Here is a 22,021-nt window from a genome sequence, read left to right as displayed (position 1 = left end):
CAGGCTCCATATGATTCTCGTCCAGATATTCTTGAAACACCTCACTATAGTCTGCCTTGAGTTTAGGATCTCTTTTAAATCTCCTCTCAAGACTTAAAAGTCTCCGAGCGGCCAATTCACGACTATCACCCAACTCACTTTGATTTCCCTTGAAGGGTAAACGGACAATAAAACGATTTTCATTATCCCGCGATACATTATTTAAAAAATGATCCTCAATAATTTGATCATCGGGATCAGGAAGTACAGATTCGGGAATTTGTTCAATCTCCCAGAATCTAGTCAGACAATCATCTAACGCCACATGATGAGATGACAGATGAGGAACCGAATTGGTAGTCGGTAAGGATTTACCGATTATTACCCAACCAAAAATGGTTCGGTAAGCCGCCGGTAAGTCAGTGGAAGGCCACACCTTCTCACCACAGAAAATGTCATTGTAGACATCACTGCCTAATAAAATGTCTATTGGCCTAGACAGGAAAAAATCATTATCAGCCTATTGCAGGCCTTGATAATTTGACTTTATGTCCGCAGACAGAGAGACACTGGGCAAGTCGCCAGTAGCATACTTTAAAATGACAGCCGAAACAGTAAGCAATGGCTTGTCAGAAGTCATGGACTTTAAAAACACATTGGTCATTCCATGAGACCGATGAGGCACACTCGGCCCTACACCATAGATAGACACAGGTTGATGGTTATGTTTGAGTTGGAGTCTTTGAACACACTCCTCAGAGATTATCGAACATTCAGCGCCTGGATCAATAAACAAGCGAACAGGTTGGAAATGTCCATCGCCATTCCCAGCAAGGCCCATGGCCGTAGCTAACAGTACATTTGGCAACTTAGGCTTAGTATCCTTTACCATGAAAGACTTCATTGTAGCATTATTAACACTGGTAATGCTATTAGGTTCTTGTTCACCTTCTGGATATGAAGGCTCAACCATTTCAGCCACGACAACAGCTGACTTCACCACAGGTGGAGTGCTATCAGGTAGTGTTGAAGACGGACAGATCAAAGTGTGGTGTTTAGCCCTACACAACTTACATTTATGTAATGAACTACACTCATGATATTTGTGTGTACCAAAACAATTAAAACACAAATTTTTAGATTTCAGAAAATCTCTACGCTGATCAATATTCAAAGCCTTAAATTTATTGCACATATACATGTAATGATCCAAATTACAATATCGACAATTTATTTCCTTATTGCCCTCTTGGACATGCATTACCAGTTTAGTATTGCGATGAGGCGGTGTCTTGACAACAGGTTGTTTAGGTGACCCGCTAACTGTTGTCTTCAAAGCAATAGACATTTCTAATGCCTTACATTGATATTCCAAGAAAGCAATAAGTTCAGAATATTTAGGAATATCCGATCCAGACAAACTTAATTCAAATTTACTGCGCATCTCCATAGGCAATTTTTTCAATAGGACATGGAGTAGTATAAAGGACCACTCATCAGTTTTAAATTTCAAGGCTCGAAGAGCGGCTAAGTGTTCATTGAAAGTGTTCAAGAAAGATCTCAAGTCAGACCTTAAATTCACAATGGCAGGAAGCGACATAATAGCTTCTAAATGCGTATCGGCAATAAGTCGTATATTGGAAAATCGGTTCTCCAATAATGTCAAAGCAACACCATAGTTTTGATCAGTAAGCGGCAAGTGCTTGACTAAATCAAGAGGTTCACCTGATAAACATGATATCAGATAATGTAATTTTCTCACAGGTTTGATGGTAGCACTCTCGTCAATTATACTTTTGAATATATTTATGAAATTTGACCATTTCGTGACATCGCCTGTAAATGATGGAAGCGAAATACGCGGCAGAGGTATATCAGGTGTGCAAAACTGTGAGTTACCTACGTTCGCAGACGTCGACGTATTCGCCGGAAATAATTGTGTATAAATAACACTTACACTGTTCAATTTCGCGTCATAAGCCAAAAACTCTTCGAGGTGCTTGTCAGGATCGAAACCTGCACGCTTCGCCGCTTCCACCGACACATAAGCGTCTTTAAACTCGTTTTTTGTTTGAATGAGATCGCTGCATCTCGTTTTGAATTCAAGAAGTTTTGTATTATCTTCTCCAGCAGATTCCGCGGCACTGTATAACAAATCTATTTGAAGTTTGGCCAATTTGTAACGTATTTCTGCACTCATTTTTCACAACACCACGTACTCCTTCAAAACACTATAACAAACCACAAAGTAACAAAGCTGCGGGCTTTGTTATGCAAACTAAAGCAATAAACAACTCGAATAAGTTTAATTCTAACCTCAAAAATTAACGTGACACTGACAGGACAGGAATCGAATGACACTTCACTTCGTTCAAGTCGTTCACGAGCATAGACTAAAAATAAGGTATGTTTGCACTGTACTCGAACTGAACGGAATGGGAATGACTTTTAAAAACGCTCAAACTGATTGTGAACGTGAACACTAGCCTTATCTTGCTACCACCACTAACGAAAAAGAAATGTGATTCCACCTTCAATTTTTTTAAAACGTACGACTCTAAAATGCAAAGCAGACAATTAAACGTATAATGACGTATTTCTTTTAACGTTTAAGACAAAGTATGATATACATATAATACGTTACACGTAGACAAGAAAACTAATTACTTTCGTAAGAATAATGCAACACATGCAGTCACTTTTGATAAAATATCCACGAACCGAGGACAGACAATTACTTTTAAGTGTTTAAAAGTACGACAAATGCAATCTTGCAGACAGTTAACTTTAGTTGGACAAATTTGACTTGACAATTAATGGCCGACCGTATGAAATGAAATTATTTCGAATGAATATGTCCGGTTCTACTAAATAGATTTTTAAATATCCTGCTCGAATGGACCAAATTTTATGTTAGGAACAGAATAAGGATAGAATGAAATGGGCGCGAAGATTAAAAGGGATTTAGAAAACAGTACCTGGTCAGTGAGAGAAAATTACTTGGCAATCCCGCGGAGAGCGGGCCCGCTGAACTTCTATGATCTTCTTGTCTTCTTTCTCACAAATTAAGTCTGTCACTGTCTAGTTATAAAAGAAATAGGATGCAGAAGGCAGAAAATGCACAAGGACTGATATTTTACTTTAATCGAAATTAACACTAAGTGGACGCGGTGTCGGCCATATTACCGCCATTGTCGAAGTGATTTTTTTTTAAATCTAAAATGACTGAATGTAGTTTCGAATGACGGATATCCGGTAAAATGAAAGAATGTAAATTTGAAGTACAATGTTGCTAGAAGAAATAATATATTCCTAAACAATGTGTGTCTCTGTAAATTATTGAGGTTGTGCAATAAAGAGGATTTGTATTGTACCTATTGTATTGTAATATTAGTCTAATACCGTTCGAGAAATGGGCCCCTGCACGGTATTAGACTAATATTATTAGTCCATGAACTGTCAAGTGTCAAGACTGTCAAGTTATGGGTTACCATGGCAACGCACTAATAATATTAGACTAATACCTTTCAATAGGCCCCTGTAGGTATGTTTGGTAAAGGCAGGTAGGATCCTGGGTTGTGCAAATATTCATTGTGTGTATTTGCTTTTGATTAACGGGGGCAACGCGGTTCGTACGAAAACAGTCGGTGTTTGGTGTTCTCGCTTGCAATGTAAGGTGATTTGGGGTTATTTCAGTACCGTTAACTGTGCGTATATGCTTCCCACTGGGTATTTATGCTACAACAGTTTCCGTATATGAAAACTGTATCACAAGCTCATATAAGTTTTAAATTATGATAGTAATTTTGGTCTACTTAAAATCGGCATAAATATATGTCAACATACCTACCACAATCGAATTTAAGCTGTTGTGAGACATAAAAATTTAACATTCTAAACCATCTAAACCGTAAAATTATTCAATATCTACCACAATATAATAGTTTTAAACTTTATTAATCATCTTCCTCGCGTTGTCCCGGCATTTTGCCACGGCTCATGGGAGCCTGGGGTCCGCTTGGCAACTAATCCCGGTAATTGGCGTGGGCACTAGTTTTTCCGAAAGCGACTGCCATCTGACCTTCCAGCCCAGAGGCCAGAGGCTATTGGCCCGTATTGGGATTAGTCCGGTTTCCTCGCGATGTTTTCCTTCACCGAAAAGCGACTGGTAAATATCAAATGATATTTCGTACATATTAAGTTCCGAAAAACTCATTCGTACGAGCCGGGGTTCGAACCTACGACCTCCGGGTTGCAAGTCGAACGCTCTTACCGTTAGGCCACCAGCGCTTAGTTTTAAACTTTATTAATACCTACTAAAAAATAAATGTAATGCAAAAATAAAATTAACTTAAAATAATACTTACCTAACAATACGGGCCCATTTCTCGAACGGTATTAGTCTAATATTATTAGTGTGTTGCCAATGGTAACCCATACGACTTCACAGTTCGTGGACTAATAATATTAGTCTAATACCGTTCGCCCCTAGGTGTCCTGCTTTTCTACAAGGATCATCCGACATACGATACCGGATCGGACAATGTGAAAACGCCCTAACATGAACAGTCGATAAACTGTACGAGTATAGAGAATGACAAGAGAACGGAGTGCTTAGCCCCCATTCGCACGAGAGCTTTTTCAACGCGCGTTAAAAAAGTGCCTGAATCTGTCCGCACTCTAAATTCGATTTAACGACCAAGGCTTAAAGTCGAAAATCCAACAACGCTTGATAAAAACCGCCATCGCTGTCGTGTGAATAAATACACATGTATCCATTTGTGTCATTCAAACGCTTTTTTAACGCGCGTTGAAAAAGCTCCCGTGCGAATGGGGCCTTAAGTATGTAGTTGAAAATTGCAATAATTTGCCCCATTTACGGAATAGTCCCGATGTACTTTTCAATAATTGTATCCAGGATATTAAGTTAATTACGTCTGCCAGATGGAGGCGGTGTAAGATTATATGATTTATATGTCCCACTTTGTCGCCTACCATAAGGACGAGATTTGCTTGTATCTTTATACGAATAACTTGTCAAAGCGTCCTTATAGCAAGCGACTAAGTGGGACTTTTTGCTTGGAAACCACACATATTAACTATAAATGGTGACCTCGTCAGGCGTGGCTCACTCCGCGATTTCGTCGCGTCGTTACAAGTACATGGGGCCCACACCAATTTTGGTGTCTAGCAGTAGAAATTGCCGCGCATCGCTACGGAACGGACGCGCTCATATCTCTCGTAAGAGACGCGTTTCATTAGAGAGTGAACCTTCTGTACCTTGTACTATAGTTTATTCTGTGACCTCGTATACAATTAAAATAACGGTGATATACGTAACAAGAAATGATAAGGTAAACTTTGAACTCTTCAAAGATAAGCGTATCTAGTAAGATTTTAGTATCGTCTAATGCAGTGTAGTGCGAAGTGTTATTAATTTCTCTATCTATTTTAAATTTTAATTAATTTTTAAATAATAATTTATAACTAAGTGTATACCTAAGTTGTGTACCTTGTGTATAATATGGCCGGTATGTTACTTATTTCTCCTATTTTTTGCGTAATTATCATTTTTGTCTTCATTGATCATGATTGCTTCAGTGTAAATTTCATTCGATAGCGTGACGTGACGTAGGTACAGGTGTTTGAGTTTTTAAGTGTCATTTTGTATAGGATTATGAGTTTCCAAGACGTCCCGCTTGGTGCGCTGTTCAAAATCCCATTACAAAAATAGACATAACACGCTTTCGAATGAAATGTACACTAAAGGCGCGATTCGGGAAATGAATTAGTGATTCACTAGATATGAAATAGTAAAGATATGTGACGTTCCACGGCAAAAGGTACCTTATGGCGGCTGGGGCTTACGCTTTTATTAACGCCGCTCCAATATTCAGCCGGGGCAATGGTACCTTTTGCCATGGAACGTCACATATCTTTACTATTTCATATCTAGTGAATCTCTTATTCATTTTCCGAATCGCGCCGTAGGGGTTCTGTATCCCTGTATATTTGAATGTTTTCAGCGTTTACAAGGATACAGAATGTCACCAAGAGCAAAGCGGCTGCAGAGGTCAGTTTTGCCAATGGAACGACCATAAAATTCGAAGATTGCTGGCTTCGGGACCATTGCAGGTACCTGACCTTTATTACATTATGATTTAGTTTAATATATTAAGAGCCCATCAACGTGCACACTAGCGCCACTGCTAAATAATCGTGATTATTTAAATTTAACGAAATATATTTAAAAAAGGGGGCTGCTACGTAGGTACTGTATCTTGTATTAAAGTACCTTTTGAATACATCAAACTAGTTTTTAGGGTTCCGTAGCCAAATGGCAAAAAACGGAACCCTTATAGATTCGTCATGTCTGTCTGTCTGTCCGTCTGTCCGTCTGTCCGTCTGTCTGTCCATCCGTATGTCACAGCCACTTTTCTCCGAAACTATAAGAACTATACTGTTGAAACTTGGTAAGTAGATGTATTCTGTGAACCGCATTAAGATTTTCACACATAAATAGAAAAAAAAAACAATAAATTTTTGGGGTTCCCCATACTTCGAACTGAAACTCAAAAATTTTTTTTTTCATCAAACCCATACGTGTGGGGTATCTATGGATAGGTCTTCAAAAATGATATTGAGGTTTCTAATATCATTTTTTTCTAAACTGACGCGCGCGTTTGCGCGAGAGACACTTCCAAAGTGGTAAAATGTGTGTGTGTGTGTGTCCCCCCCCCCCGCTGTAACTTCTAAAATAAGAGAATGATAAAACTAAAAAAAATATATGATGTACATTACCATGCAAACTTCCACCGAAAATTGGTTTGAACGAGATCTAGTAAGTAGTTTTTTTTTTATACGTCATAAATCGCCTAAATACGGAACCCTTCATGGGCGAGTCCGACTCGCACTTGGCCGCTTTTAATACAAGATACAGTACGTAGCGGCCCCCTTTTTTATTTATCTTTCGTTAAATTTAAATAATCACGATTATGTAGCAGTGGCGCTAGTACACCCACTGGTGGGCTCTTAAACTAAATCATAAATTCATAAATCATATGATTTTGAAAATTTTTACGGTTTTACACTGAAATTTCCAATTGAATACAGCTAAATTGTTATTCCAACCAGCCTTTAAGCCTCATTCATGCAAATGAAACATGAATTGAATTATTCATTTGCAAATTGGGTGAGTTTAGCCCATTAGGCACATATAGGCAATTTCAAAAGTTGTAATTTTTTAGTTTGTAATGATTTTAGTCACGTGCGACTTAAAGATTCGTCAGTGCCCCAGTATAACATTGTTGAGGTTATAAATTTTTCTGTGTACGATGGGTCTCTATTGTTTCTCAAATAGTTTTATGTCACAATGCATTGTTTGCCCGCATTTTCGTTAGTCATAATTCATTTGGTTCAGAAACGCGTCACTTTTCAGGATTACCATAAAACCACCTAACCTAACCTATCTATAGGATATCCTTACGAAAATCCTGAAAAGTTAACAATACATTATGACTTAAAAGTTTATGGGAAACAAAGGGACCCCGTGTACGATCGGCAGTAACGTCACGCTGCAATACAGCAGCAGTAATGCTGATGTAGTCTTAATCCGAACGGCACCTGTACCGAACGAACAACTCATCATCCACTCAACTTCGCAGATGGCAATGAACCTTCCTAATTTCTTCTTTTAGCGACCTTTGCCCTTTGGAAAAAAAGTTTGTTGAAAAAGTTTATTTCAGAAGTATTTTATCGAATGTTTTAAATGTTTAATAGGTTAATTTTTTTCCTGTTTCTTCTGAAGATAATTTATGTGTAATGATATTCCACATCAATAGTACCTGTCCTACATCTATACTTCGTTTTTTTTTTGATTAGAAATTTGGTAAACAATCTTGATGTGTCTTTTAATTGAAAAACACTTTTTAAAAATCAATAACTATTACTTATGAAAGCAGAAGACTATAAAAGATCGTATTAGATTCATAATTGTTACATATTTACCGTAACTTATTTTTAAAATGTGTTTTTCAATTAAAAGACACGTCAAGATTGTTTACCAAATTTCTAATCCTAAAAAAACGAAGTATAGGTCAGTGTCAACTCGTGGTACGGATACCAGTCCGTGTTGTATCGTCAAACTATTAAACTATAGAAAAGTCACAAATTAGGGTCATTGTATATTTACACTATTTACACATATTTTAATATTTTAATATTTCATTGCTAAATACCTATTCTGTCCATTTAATTCGACTAACCACGTTCCAGATGCGCTTCGTGTTACCACGCCGACACGTACCAAAGGGCGCAGCACATATTGGACATTCCCGAGGCGAAGATAGCAGACGTTGCCTTCACCGAGACCCAGCTAGTTGTCACATGTGAGTGATTGACTTTCATGAACTTGTGAAGTATTGACGTTAGTTATTAGCGGAAACAAGCGAGCAATCGTCTAGTGGACGTAGTGGTCGTTGCCTTCACCGAGACCCAACTTGTTGTGACGTGTGAGTGATTGACTTTCATTAGTTTGCTAAGAATATTCGGCCTTATAGGACGGGATTCAACAATATCTAATTAAGTTATAGATTCAATTTAAAGAACCTTTTTCAAAATTTTCACATATTTTAGGGGACGACAACCACAAATCCACTTACGAGGCGGACTTCCTAATTCAATTCAACTATGAAACCTACAAAGAAGGGCAAAGACTGAAGCCCGTCCTATGGCATGGAGGATCAGTGGCCGAGAAGATAGCCAGGGTCCAAGTCGACAAGTTTCTGGAAACCAAGGAAGCTGCTGAGAAGGTGTTTCAGTCTCTTCTTGATTACGGCGTCGCGTTGATAGAGGGGGTAAGTTGTACGGGACACAGAACGCACGCTCCGAGCGTCATGAGCGTGCAAGCTCACCGGCCGCCATAGATTTCTGGCGCCAGCGTCAAGCATGCCCGATCCTGTCGCTGCTGCGTTTGGTGGCCCTCAGGTGTTATTGCATATCATCATTCTCGTCGTGAATTTAGTGGGTTCTTGATGCAACACGAGGAACCTAAATAGTAAACCTTCCTGAGTTCTGCTCGGGGTGGGGCACGTATGAAATGGTCGGTCGAACGCTATGAAGAGGTCGGCTGGTGGCAGGCACCGTGCAGTCCACATAGCCATTATGACCGCACAAAATGGAGACAAATTACATGGGGGAATAAGAAAGAACAGGATGTTCAACTCATCCTCTTCTTCCTCTGAAAGAACCGAGTGAATAGTCGCAAATAGTCGTTATATGTTTTAATTGTGTCCGTCACAAATAATCTTTACCATTTATAAATCTTTGAAAGCAAAGTGGAAAGGCTCCGTGATATAATTGAATGAAGTGGGGGCTATTCATATGGGTTCACTGCTTGTCCACTCTATCTTGAAATTCTCTACCATTTTGCACACTATCATTTCCAGTTCCAGCTCTACAATACGGCGACCTGGAATTTAATCATTATATTAAAAAACAATCTAAGCACCTACTTAATAAAATGGGTTACTACTCAAAATAAGCATATAGGTAGCGTTATCAAGTTATGATGTGGGGTGTCCTTGGATAGGTCTTTCAAAGCGAATTATAGGGGTCTTTAAGAAGAAGTGAATATTTTCGGAAAACGCTCCAATTAAAGAGAAAATGTTTGCCATTTCCCCTCAAACAGGGTCTTAACCCTGTTTGAGGGGAAATGGCAAACATTTTCTCCTAAACCGTTAATCTAGTGTCAAATTGTACTGGTGGCCTTCGGTTAAACCGTTAATCTAGTGTCAAATTGTATTGTTGACCATATAGTGGAATGCTGCAAGAGGGCATTATACCTTTGCACTGAAGTGAACGTGCAAACAGGCGTGTACGTACCTACGTGTGCAAACATCGGTTATGTTATGTACGAGTACCCATATGTACCTACTTGTGTACAATGTGCTTTGTTTGAGGGCTCTATGGAAACTGTTGTAATTGGTCAGTGGTCACGGTACTAGCCTTTGTTTGCTTGTATCCCAGAAAATGTTTGATATAGATAGTCGAACTAGGAAGTAGATTACAAAGGCATTTTCACTTAAAAGTGTAAGTATCTCTTACGTAAGTGAAAATGCTATTAATTTTTGGGTTATTTCTACTCAGAATCACGAGGACTATCGATTTAATTAAAAAGAAAAAAAATGTGTCCCAAAAAGTCAGTTTGTAACGCATTTTCACATAGGTACATTTTGTGGGGACCGTTACAAAACTGACACCCAAAATTTTTATGAAAAACTGGGGACACTTTTTTTCTTTGTCTTATTCAATAGTACTCGTGATTCTGACAATGAGTCTAAATAACCCAAATGTTGATGGTTTTTCGAAAAAAAGTAAATGGCACATTTTTTTCTGAAAACCCCCACAAACAGAACTAAAGTTCACATAAATTAAGCTGATTCTGCACCTTTGCTACTTATTTTCTAACTTACCTATACAACTTCTAACTCCAAAGCCAAACGGAGCCATGACAAACGGATTTGGTTTGCCATAATACAAGTGATCACCCTTCTCAGCCAGCCATCTCTCCGGGATGTACTCGTCGGGCCGCGGGTAGTGGGCCGCCATGATCGACATGTACTGGTGGGAGAACCCTATGAGAATCTGAAGACAGATAAATTAGTAAAATAAACCATAAAAAAGACAAATCAGCTTCAGTTAGGATAAAATAAAATCCCCCCCCCCCCTTTCTTATATGCGCCAGAGGGGGAGAGAGAGAGCGATGACTTGGACAGCAGAGGAAAGCAGTTGAGTCGCTAGGAGAGAAGCTGATGAGGTACCAGGCGGCCTAGCCAAGGTGACAATCGGTTGCGCTTCGCCATCGAATCGCTTGGTGTCTCTCTACTCTTCCATATTAGTGTGACAGTGACGGTTGCGTTTCGATCGCTACGGAGCGTAAGCGATTGGCACGTTGGCTACGCGGCCAGGGATGAGTAAAGGTACAATACATTTACATATACACAAGGCATGCTAGGTGGCACACTCAGAAGAGAATCTGCGACGCGACGTCATCAGGATCATCATGGTTCAGGGCGGTCCAATGTCGAAATGTCACCAGTGTAGGAATAGCGTCCTAGAGAGTACTATCTCCAGGCGGGTGTTATGCTTGGGCCGAATTGTTTAAGAGAATTGATTATATTTATAGTAGGTAACTATCATTCGGAACTCTGTAAGTGCGATGTGAAAGTGCTAGCGCCATCTGTTACAATCTTGTGGCACGACGTTGCCATTGAGTAGACGCCAATACAAGCTTCTGCACAATATAAAAAAAATTAAAAAACAAACGTCTTTCGGTATCCTGTATCCCAGCAGATTGTATTCTTTAGTCGACAGCCTCACACTGCCATTGACCACCGGCAGTACCCTCATGGCCTCTTTGAGGCACGCCCTTAGATAGCCCTTAGATAAGGCTTCCGGGCTTACTATGTAAGTAGTGATGATAAACGACGAGTGCTTTTTGCACGATACTATCCCAATAATTTAATGGTTAGTCCGACGGCTTCAGAAGCTAAGATAGATGGAAAATATGTCAGAGTAAAATTGATATATATATATACAAGCAAGTTGTCATAGTTTATTTTCCGAAAATATAGTGCCCGTAATCCCCATTAGAGTGAAAGCGCCACGTACTACTTTACCCTGTATAAGCGCCTTATCCTTTCCCAAAATTTATTTCACTGATATATTCAAGGTAGGTAGGTAGTGTAGGTACATAAACTTACTTATAAGCATTGCAATGATTATTTGAAAGTTCATATCAAATTTCATGTTATTTCAAAATGTTGTTTAAAAAAGAGAACGTAATTTCGATAGTACCTATATTTATTGTAAGGCGTTGACCAATGTGGCTACCACCAGTTTGGCACTGACATATTATAAACGCTAGCCTGAAAGTAACTTACTTTCTGTGCATATCTACTGCGATACGAGCGCGACTGACATATTATTGAAAGTAAATTCAGTAAGTAGGCGTTGGCGTACCTATGTGTCAGTGTGGACACTGTCATATCAGCATAGAAAAATATGGTGTCAGTGACTCATGATACGGGTGCCTATAGATTCTTTATAAGTAGAGTCCAGAAGCTCGGGCAAATCGACAGATTTGATCAGGAAAATAATTGGCGCCAATCTCATCTAGCGTCCACACGTAGGTACTTACACAATTTAATCACCAATTTGCATTCCATAGATACTAACTTCGAAAATTAGCATGTTTGTGTCCGCACCTGCTGATTTGAACATTTTGAACGAGGAATCAAATTGGCGTTTGCGTCCGCACGGCCTGATTCGATCGGACAATTTCATCAGATTGGCGAAAAATTGTCTCGACTGGACTCCACTTTACACTTGGGTTTAAAAGCAATTCGCCCTTTTTATAAAATGGCATACAAAAACAAGGAAGGGCTTTACAAACACAATAGTCCTTTTATATCCACTGTTTTAGACCAAAGCTGTAACAGTACACTCTCAAGCACGTTCTACACAATTCACATACCAATTCCTTATAAATTAATTGCCAATATAACGTGAGCTGTACATGCGTAAGTGTTATGAGAGATCGGAGACCATAGTTAACTGGTAATTTAAAACGATGCAGTAAAAACTATCAATAACATGAGTTGTAGAGACAATAAGAATTAAAAGTTAAATCAAGATTATAGAAGGAAACCTCCGACAAGACTTTCTATGAAAAATAACACAGACCGCAATCAAATCAAAGGCCTGTGCACACCGGCTGCGTGTGCGTGACGTGCACTATTGAATGTTGGAGCCGCACACGCACACGTCACGTAAGCGGTGTGCCGTCTCTCATAAGGATCTGTATTATACAACGCCGTACGCGCACGTCACGCACACGCAGCCGGTGTGCACAGGCCTAGAGGGAGTTTATATTCCACAACAGACAACAGGCGGTCTTATCGCTCAAGAGCAGGTTTTGTTTATGTTAACCAGGTGGCACCGAACCTCGAAGCGACGGAGCAGGTCTGCAAAGCTCTGGGAGGGGTGCAGCACACCATCTTCGGAGGGATGTGGGAGTTCACCACGAAGGCCGACCATGCCGACACTGCCTACACCAACCTGCCGCTAGCTGTGCACAATGATAGCACCTACTTCACAGAGTCTACTGGGTAAGTAGCGTTATGTGTTATCTCTGTCGTGGCATCACCGAATGGGCCCTACGGAAGACCAGCGCTGGCTTTATGCTGAGTTGGGTCCATTTCGTAATGCACACTTATTTATTTCTTCTTTTCTTGCTGTTGTTGTTGTCTATACATGTCCGTACATGTTTTGTGATCGTTACGAATAAAAATCGTTTATCTTATCTTTTATCTATCTAAGTACTCTAGAGAACCAGTCAAGTGCGAGTCGGGTTCTAACGGACGCGCCGAGGCGCGAGGACTCCGTACAAACTTACCTATGTGTAGGGAAACTATTTCTTCGAATCCCTGTCCTGTACGTTTTCGTAAATATTTGACCCAATGGTTGACTGGTAGAGAATGCCTTTTGGCATTAGGTCCGCCATTTGTATATTTTTCTTTGTTGTGCAATAAAGTTAAAATAAACTATGACGTATAAAGTTGTAGGTATAAATAATTTTCGAACTTTTAAAAGTGCCTGCCGGACGTTCACATCATAAATATTAAGAAGAATGCCACATATTATGTACTTAATCGCCGATCATTTATTTTTGCACGTTTCCCTCGAGATTCGTTTTATCGAGGATTCGTATCTAAGTGGCCACAAGTGCCCACTTATCTTCGCGCCGAGCCTGACGTTGTTTATTACGATTTTTCCACTACGCTCGCCACTGATTCAATTGTTTGAAGCTTTTGACCTACATAAAAAAATCTCGGTTGTATTGGCTTTCGTGAATATATATTGATCTTAAGGGGCCCACTGATTACTACTCCGCGGGACGATATCGGCCTGTCAGTTAGAACAAAAAGTTGACAGTTCCAAACAACTGACAGGCTGATATCGTCCGGCGGACTGATAATCAGTGGGCCCCTTTAGTTTAGGGATATAAGTGCATTATACTCGATTCAGCCGCTTATCTGACGTGCCTCCCCCGCAAAAATCGGCAGACTGTTTTGTACAGAAAATTACAGACATGGCGTCTCCAGTTGTTAAAATGGTCTAAGGGCACGGGCATTGTCCGAGTCTGTCACTGCCAAGCGTGACAAGTTGCTGCTAAATTAGCGTAGTTGCTGTCTGTTTAGACGACAACGATTTCACTCACTTGAATTTTTAGTCACTATTGGCGACATGTTACGGGCCCGTCGGGGGTCCTTCCTCAGGCTCGAGTGCTCGCGGCGGCCCGAAACATATGTCGCCAATAGCGACTAAAAATTCAAGTGAGTGAAACTGTTGTCGTCTAAACAGTTTAAAATATGTCTCACGAAAGTTTAATCTCAATTAGTTGCTGTCTATAATGCGTCCGTGGGCCCGTTTATCAAAAGCTTGTAACTTGTAATACAAGTGGAAGTCCCTTTCTAACAAAAGCTGTCAAAAAGTGACATCCGCTTGCATTACAAGTTACAAGCTTTTGAGAAACGGGCCTCCGATCGAGTCGTTAAAAATGTATTTTCTTTTTTTATAAAGCTTTTGCTGACCCAAACCTCCTTATTCCAGCCTCCAAATCCTCCACTGCATAGAACATTCTGGCGGAGTAGGTGGTGAAACAGTACTAGTGGACGGATTCTACGGAGCTACCCGACTGCAGGCGGAATTTCCCGAAGACTTCGACTTTCTGACAGAGTTCGAATTGGAAGCCGAGTATATAGAGGCAGGGCACCATCATAAGTGTGCGGCGCCGGTTATAAGGATCGATAAGAGGACAAAAGATATTAAACAAATAAGGTAGGTACGGTCAGCAGCAATAGTTGCTAAGCGGGCGAGGTGTTCAAAATAATCTTGACGCGACTTTATTGTTGAGAGAATAAGAGCGCGTCAAGGTAATTATGAACACCTCGCCCGCTTAGCAACTTCTGCTGTTGACTGTAGTTGAACAATAATAAAGTATGAATGTGTCAGTCATTATTTACTGCTGCAAAAGCCAAAAACCGACCAAGTGCGAGTCGGACTCGCGCACGAAGGGTTCCGTACCATTACGCAAGAAACGGCAATAAAATCACATTTTCTATATCTTAAATAGGTATATATTTTACTGTTTTAGTATTTGATTTTTGTTATAGCGACAACAGAAATACTTCATCTGTGAAAATGTCAACTGTCTAAATCACGGTACATGAGTTATACCCTGGTGACAGACAGACGGACAGCGAAGTCTTAGTAATAGGGTCCCGTTTTTTTTACCCTTTGGTTACGGAAACCCTAAAAAAAATGATCATTTTGTTCATGGTTTAATCTAATTTAACGACTAACATACAGTCACGTCTAAATATATCGGTACGAACAAAGTCCCAAAAATATGTAAGTATATACACGACCTTATTGCCCATACAAGGTGTCTACATATATTTGGCACTTTGTCATCCGTATCTATACTATCTATATTTTCGGACGTGACCGTACAGTCAGCAGCAGAAGTTGCTAAGCGGGCGAGATGATCAAAATTACCTTGACACGCTCTTATTCTCTTAACGATAAAGTCGTCTCAAGATCATTGTGAACACCTCGCCCGCTTAGCAACTATTGCTGCTGACTGTACAACAGTTGGGTAAAAACAAGACAACAACAACAATTTACATTTACAATTCAGTAGGCAGCGTGTGTTTTACATATTTAGTTATAAATTAACAGTTTAACCCTACTCTGAACCATGTCAAGGGCTCTGAAGTACGTTTATTTACATTTCTGATTTTCTTGTCCATGAATACGGCAAACGGGTACCCGGCGGTGCTATTCCGAGCGCTTTCAGTCTGTCGGCCCCATAGATGGTAGGATCCTAATAGATGTGCTATATGCGTGCATCCGTGAGGGACAAAACATACGCAAGGCTCAAGATTCCATTTTTATCAAACCACTCGCTACGCTCGTGGTTAAGGCCGCGTAGCCAACGTGCCAATCGCTTACGCTCCGATCGAAACGCAACTGTCACTGTCGCACTAATATGGAAGAGTGATAGAGAGACACAAAGCGATTCGATGGCGAAGCGATAGCGATTGTCACCTAGGCCGCCAGTTTTGGAATCTTTCGCTTCCTCGGGTATCAATATTAGCACGAGCGGTTAAACAACTTTGCCCCCTTGTAAAACAAAGAACTATTATTCATGAGCACAAACACAAAATAGATAATTATCAAAACAGACTAATGTTCTTTCGGATCTCAAGGTCATGTCATACTCAATGATTTATTATCATTGGTTATACTGACAACTTTAAACTAGACTAACCTAAACTCTCCCAACCAACACAATCGCACTGTCCCTGAATATTAATCCCCGTTAAATTTACTTATTCAAGTATCAAATTTGTATTTCCAGATTCAACGTATACGACCGAGCGCCAATGGCGTTCGAGCACAGAGAGGAATGCAGGAACTACTATAGGGCCCTGAGGAGCCTGGCCAAGTATTACCAGGACCCTGGGAACCAGTGGCAGTTTAAACTTAAACCAGGTACGTCGCCATCAGATATATCGGAGCGGCCAAGGTGCTCACAAATATCTGGACACGCCTCTATTATCAAGTCGTTAGGGTGCGTGTTCAGATATTTTTGAGCACCTTGACCGCTCCGATTATATCTGATGGCGACTTTATAGTACCTACAATACAATACAAGTTGGTTCAAAGTATACGTTGACAAAGAATTAAATATAGGGTATTTGACTGTATTTAAAATAAATTATTTTACACCGTGCAGGAAATAAAGCACCAGAAGATTAACAGAGAAAGCTCGGTCTCCCAGATATTTACAATTATTAGCATAATTACAATTAACATTAATTATAATATTATTACCTACCGGTTTTTATAACATTAATGTTTTCCAGGCGTGGTGATGGTGATGGACAATTTCCGCGTGCTGCACGGCAGGACTGGGTTCTCGGGCAAGCGCGTTCTCTGCGGCAGCTACGTGGCGCGCTCTGATTGGCTGGATCGAGCGCGGGCGCTGCGCCTTATCCAATGAGCAGCCGGCCTAGCCAAACTGACAATCGCTATCGCTTCGACAACGAAACGCTTTGTGTCTCTCTATTACTCTTCCATATTAGAGCGACAGTGACAGTTGCGTTTCGATCGCTACGGAGCGTAAGCGATTGGCACGTTGGCTACGCGGCCAGTCGTAGGATGTCATAGAATAGTCACATGTTTATAGTAGTTAGGCGAAAAAAAAAAATGAACCGATTAATGCTACGAGTGTCTCTAATGGCTCTTTTACAATAAGGCAATAAAACATAGGGAATTTGACTGTATTTAAAATAAATTATTTTACACTATGCATGAAATAAAGCACCAGAAGATTAATAGAGAAACGTAGACAGCAATTATTTTTAGACACAATTTCTATATTTCCGTATAAAACTAAAAAGAGTAGGTAATTTGATTGTGACGTCACATGCTATAGTGTTCCATATAAATGCCATAGTAGCAAAATCGTTTTGACAGTTCGAAAAAGGAAACTGATTTGACTAATGATCAAATACCCTATTATCTCCCGGACCCCGGTATTGCTTACGCAGTTTTCGCTTACTATGTATAACCGAAATGTTCTGCGATTGCGAACGAAACGTATATTCATTGCGTTCCGTAAAATATTACCTCAATATTGTGACGGAGGAATATTACACACGTAAGCTGGTTGTAAACTGAATCTTTGTTTCTCTACCAACACATATGAAAGTGACAAATAGCCAATGTAAATTAAATAAATATTTTAAAGTAAACTGTAGTTACCTAGTCATTTTGTTGAAACGAGAATTAATTAATTTTCCTTTGCCGTCTTAACGTAAGCTAGGAATTTCCAATTCAGGTATTTTCATAGAATAGCAAACTATTTTAAAATAGTTTACTAAATATGAGAACAAGAAGAGCTTCGTCACACCAATGATATTCATTAATTAACAATGAATGTGCTTAGTCGGTGGAATTTTTTAATTGCAAGTGGACATTTTAGAAATCCAAATATTCGCAAACTTTGATACTTATTTACAAAAGTCTCATTAAACGAGATTCTATTTTATATTTTAATTATAGGTATATATATATTGTGTTAAATATTATTTGCTACGGCCGTTTATGCCGCAAAAAAACGTATATTTCGAGACTCTCAAGGGAATCCAAATTTCTAGGGTACCATAAAATGGGGTGAGTAGGCGCAAAACTGACATTCAAACCTCGATAACATTTTATTTTTACATATGCAAACTGAATGGTGTATATAATAAGTGTTCCGGACGTTTGTATTTTACTTTTTATCTTATTTTGGGTAGTTCCATTTCATAACTTTGACGATAAAGAGGAAAACCCACCTCACCCCGTAGTGCCTCGTATTTGGGGCGAGTGGGCTTTTCATACAAAGGTGATTTTGGAAGAATGTTGGATCGATTTTTTTTTATTATGCGTATTACTATAGCTCCATTTTAAATTGGAATACATTATTTTTGTAGCAGTAGCCTTAAAATCCCTTCTCACCCCCCTCTCAAACCTTCTCTCCCCATTCACAACCCACCTCTACCCGCGAAACCTACTCACCCCATTTTACGGTACTTTCCGTTGACCTAGAACTATGAAATTTAGAATTTGACAGCGCACGAACTTGTATACGATTTTAGTGACCTACATTGCGGACCACTGAGGTTACAACAATTCATCCGACCGATCAAATGACGCAATGTAATGAAACACGCATGCGAGTTCTCGCATCGTCTAAATGAGCCCTTACCGTTTTATACTACAAGTATAGGGGAAAATGTCGAAAAACAAATTGTTAATAATTGTGTAATGTGCGGAACGCAAGTCCGACTCGCACTTTTCCGGTTTCTTATAATCTGAATGTCGCTTCCGTCCGTAGGGATTACAGGATTTCATAAAAGATGAAATAATATTATATAATAGCTAAGGGAAAAAAAATTGCTCACGTATTTTCCGCCTTTCACCGAAAGATTACCTATATTAAAGGGAAAAATATGAGAGCTTATTACAAGATAACGGCGAATTAAGGAAACATGCTCGGTTTGCCGATAGATGGATTTACTTAGAAAATTGCATGGATTAATTAGGATAAGATTTGTACAGTGAGTAAATGTAATATAAACAAATAAATATTATAAGAAAATCTTACAGAAATCTAACTGGCCCACAGTAAGCTCAATAAAGCTTGTGGTCGTGGGTAAAATACGACGATATATATTTTGAATCTGTAACCGTCCGCCGACAGCAGGCGTGGCTCACTCCGCGATTTCGTCGCATCGCTACAAGTACCTACAAGTACATGCGGCCCACACCAATTTTGGTGTCTAGCCATAGTAGTTCCCGCACACCGCTACGGAACGGACGCCTGCTCACGCTTGCGCCACCTAGCGGTCATATCTCTCGTAATAGACGCGTTTTGTTAGCGAGTGAATCTTCTGTACCTAGTATTTATTCTGTGCCGACAGTCGCTTCGTCGCTTAACTATTCGCCTAGATTAAGATAAATACTAAAATACATAGAAAACATCCATAACTCGGAATGCAACTCATTTTACAGACAGAGGATTTTAATATATTATAGAGTGTATGCGGAAAGAGAAAGAGTCTGTGCGGAAAGAGAAGAGTCGTGGAATGTATGGGGCCCAATACAATCCACGCCTCTTCTCTTTCCGCACAGACTCTAGAGGTCAGGAACTACGCAATGCTTCGTCCTTTCATTGAAGTTAATGTTTTATTATTCAAAATAATTTTTCTTGCATTTTTAAAAACTTTTTTGCCGTAAAATTCGCAACATGGCGAAAGCCAAATAAACTTCATTTTTGAATAAATTGATAACCGTTTTCTTTTTAAATGTGCATCATAAATATCCAATATATATTCAGTTGCCAAATAAATACTTGGTACCTACCTGCCTAAAAATAAACAAAAGCTAACGTAACGGCATATAAATACAAAAACTCATATTATATTTTAAGGCTCCGTTTTTGTTGCCAATCTATTAGTTTTACTACCCATTTTTACGTTTTTAAACTAACCAAATTCGATTAATTAGTTATAAAATCTTGTCAACCCCAATACAGCAGGTAAAATGTTGTTTACAGCTTGTTTCGTAAAGGCTTACAACGTTAATTAACACAAAAACAAAATAACAAACGTAAATTAGCAACAAATTAACCACGTTATCTGGAAGCTCGTAAATAATTTAACCCTCCCTCCGCCATGTTGTTAACTTTGCTAATTTAATCAAAACTTTACGTTTTTATTTTTAGCTATTTGGGAGCCCGTTCTCATGAAATTTAATGAGAATGATAACATTATAACACAGCACAGAGACAATTAGAGGGCGCAACTATTTGAAGCAAGGGGTTATGCAGTAACTAATATTGGAGTTTTCACTCGATATTGGTGGTACCAGTGTCTATACATAGAAATAAAACTGCAAAATTCGTATACAGTTTTTTTGATAGTACCACTTAGGACCCGGGCACACTTAGCGTCTTTCAAGCGTCGGCGTGTAGCCAACTCTAAGCCTGCTGCTCGATGCAACGCCGGCGAAACGCCATTTTCCATAACGCTGACTAGACGCCGACGCTCGAAAGACACTAAGTATGCCCGGGCCCTTATTGAAACTCTGTAATATAGAGGCGAGAGAATACAATGTAGATTAACAAAAAACAACATAACTGAGGGGTACGAGTAATGGGTACACTAGCCGCCGCCGCCGCCATACAATCTAAATTACGCTCTCATTTCAAAACGACATTCTGAAATAACATGAAACTTGACATGAACACTGAAGTTTCATACCTATACTATGTCTAGTACTTTCGTTGCGAGAAAATTATACAAAAAAAAATAGTAGAAGTTTTATTTATGTTAAATTTTTGTGTTAAAAAATTTACATTAGGTAATACCCGCTGCCAAAAAGCTCCCATACAATCAAAGGTTTCATTTTGAAACGACATGTTTAAGTTTATTGCTATGTGTTAAGCAGTTAAATCCACCCAGCCAAACAAGACATCCGCACCAGGCCACAAAAATTTCGTCATATAAAGCTTAAGTACCACGATCCCGACTATATGTCGGGTCATCCGGTCTGGTATAAATATAAGTTTCAACCACCTATAAACGTGACATGATTAATGTGGAACGTGGCAAATTGGGCCCGAAATGTAAATGAGTATATTCATTTATCATGCTTGGCTCGAAAATGACAAATCGTCGTTCAGCTATTATTCATTATTCACTATTTACTGGAACCGATAAAACGCGTGCTGTGATTATTGAAGTTTGTCATAAATGTTAATAGTACGATTTGAATTCATGATTATTTTGGAGGTGCCCTAAGTAGCCGTACCATGAGTCACTGACAGTGTCAAAACTGACATCTAGGTACGCTAACGTCTACGTCAGCATTTCCCAAACTATGGGTCGCGACCGCCAATCTATGAATGTACCTACAAGTCATCATCATCTTCCGCGCGTTGTCCCGGCATTTTATCACGGCTTATGGGAGCCTGGGGTCCGCTTGGCAACTAATCCCAGAAATTGGCGTGGGCACTAGTTTTTATGAAAGCGACTGCCATCTGACCTTCCAACCCTCAGAGGGTAAACTAGGCCCTTATTGGGATTATTAGTCCGCTTTCCTCACGATATTTCCTTCACCGAAAAGCGACTGGTAAATATCAAATGATATTTCGTACATAAGTTCCGAAAAAGGGGCATTCCACGAGAATGTCGCTTACGTAACGCTTTCGCCTTGTATGGCAGCTACCTTAATCAAATCCCTAAAGTTCTAGAATATACTGCCAATTTCTTAGCCAAGGCGTGAAATATTAACAGACCCAATACAGCTTACTCAGCATTTTCAGAAGTATTAGAATAATGTCGTTACGTAAGCGACATTCTCG

At 39.6% G+C, this 22,021-nt stretch overlaps 2 protein-coding genes across 2 annotated transcripts; one reads left to right on the top strand and one right to left on the bottom strand.

Moving 5' to 3' along the window:
• The first annotated feature begins 5,503 nt into the window (after positions 1 to 5,503).
• Positions 5,504 to 17,113, top strand: LOC134662711 (trimethyllysine dioxygenase, mitochondrial). Its single transcript, XM_063518983.1, has 8 exons — positions 5,504 to 5,510; positions 6,006 to 6,114; positions 8,254 to 8,366; positions 8,614 to 8,834; positions 12,973 to 13,148; positions 14,653 to 14,880; positions 16,466 to 16,599; positions 16,974 to 17,113. Exons 1-8 carry the CDS (start codon positions 5,504 to 5,506, stop codon positions 17,108 to 17,110), a joined length of 1,125 nt encoding a protein of 374 aa, XP_063375053.1. The 3' UTR covers positions 17,111 to 17,113.
• On the bottom strand, positions 9,263 to 11,409 carry LOC134662975 (cytochrome P450 CYP12A2-like). Its single transcript, XM_063519280.1, has 3 exons — positions 11,305 to 11,409; positions 10,452 to 10,623; positions 9,263 to 9,448 (listed from the first exon to the last, which is right to left on the bottom strand). The coding sequence occupies exons 1-3, from the start codon at positions 11,386 to 11,388 to the stop codon at positions 9,357 to 9,359; spliced, it is 348 nt and encodes a 115-aa protein (XP_063375350.1). The 5' UTR covers positions 11,389 to 11,409; the 3' UTR covers positions 9,263 to 9,356.
• Positions 17,114 to 22,021: the final 4,908 nt, after the last annotated feature.

This window comes from Cydia amplana, chromosome 3 (assembly GCF_948474715.1).
Source record: "Cydia amplana chromosome 3, ilCydAmpl1.1, whole genome shotgun sequence".
In the NCBI taxonomy this organism is placed as follows: domain Eukaryota; kingdom Metazoa; phylum Arthropoda; class Insecta; order Lepidoptera; family Tortricidae; genus Cydia; species Cydia amplana.
The sequence above is the reverse complement of the archived record's forward strand: the minus strand, read 5'-3'. Positions and strand labels throughout refer to the sequence as shown.

Coding starts and splice junctions, on each gene's coding strand:
- LOC134662711 (XM_063518983.1), top strand. Junction 8,367..8,613: donor GACCCAGCTAGTTGTCACAT/GTGAGTGATTGA, acceptor CACATATTTTAG/GGGACGACAACCACAAATCC. Junction 14,881..16,465: donor AAAGATATTAAACAAATAAG/GTAGGTACGGTC, acceptor TTGTATTTCCAG/ATTCAACGTATACGACCGAG.
- LOC134662975 (XM_063519280.1), bottom strand. CDS start 11,388: ATGAGGGTACTGCCGGTGGTCAATGGCAGTGTGAGGCTGTCGACTAAA. Junction 10,624..11,304: donor GATACAGGATACCGAAAGAC/GTTTGTTTTTTA, acceptor ATCTGTCTTCAG/ATTCTCATAGGGTTCTCCCA. Junction 9,449..10,451: donor TGGAGTTAGAAGTTGTATAG/GTAAGTTAGAAA, acceptor ATTAAATTCCAG/GTCGCCGTATTGTAGAGCTG.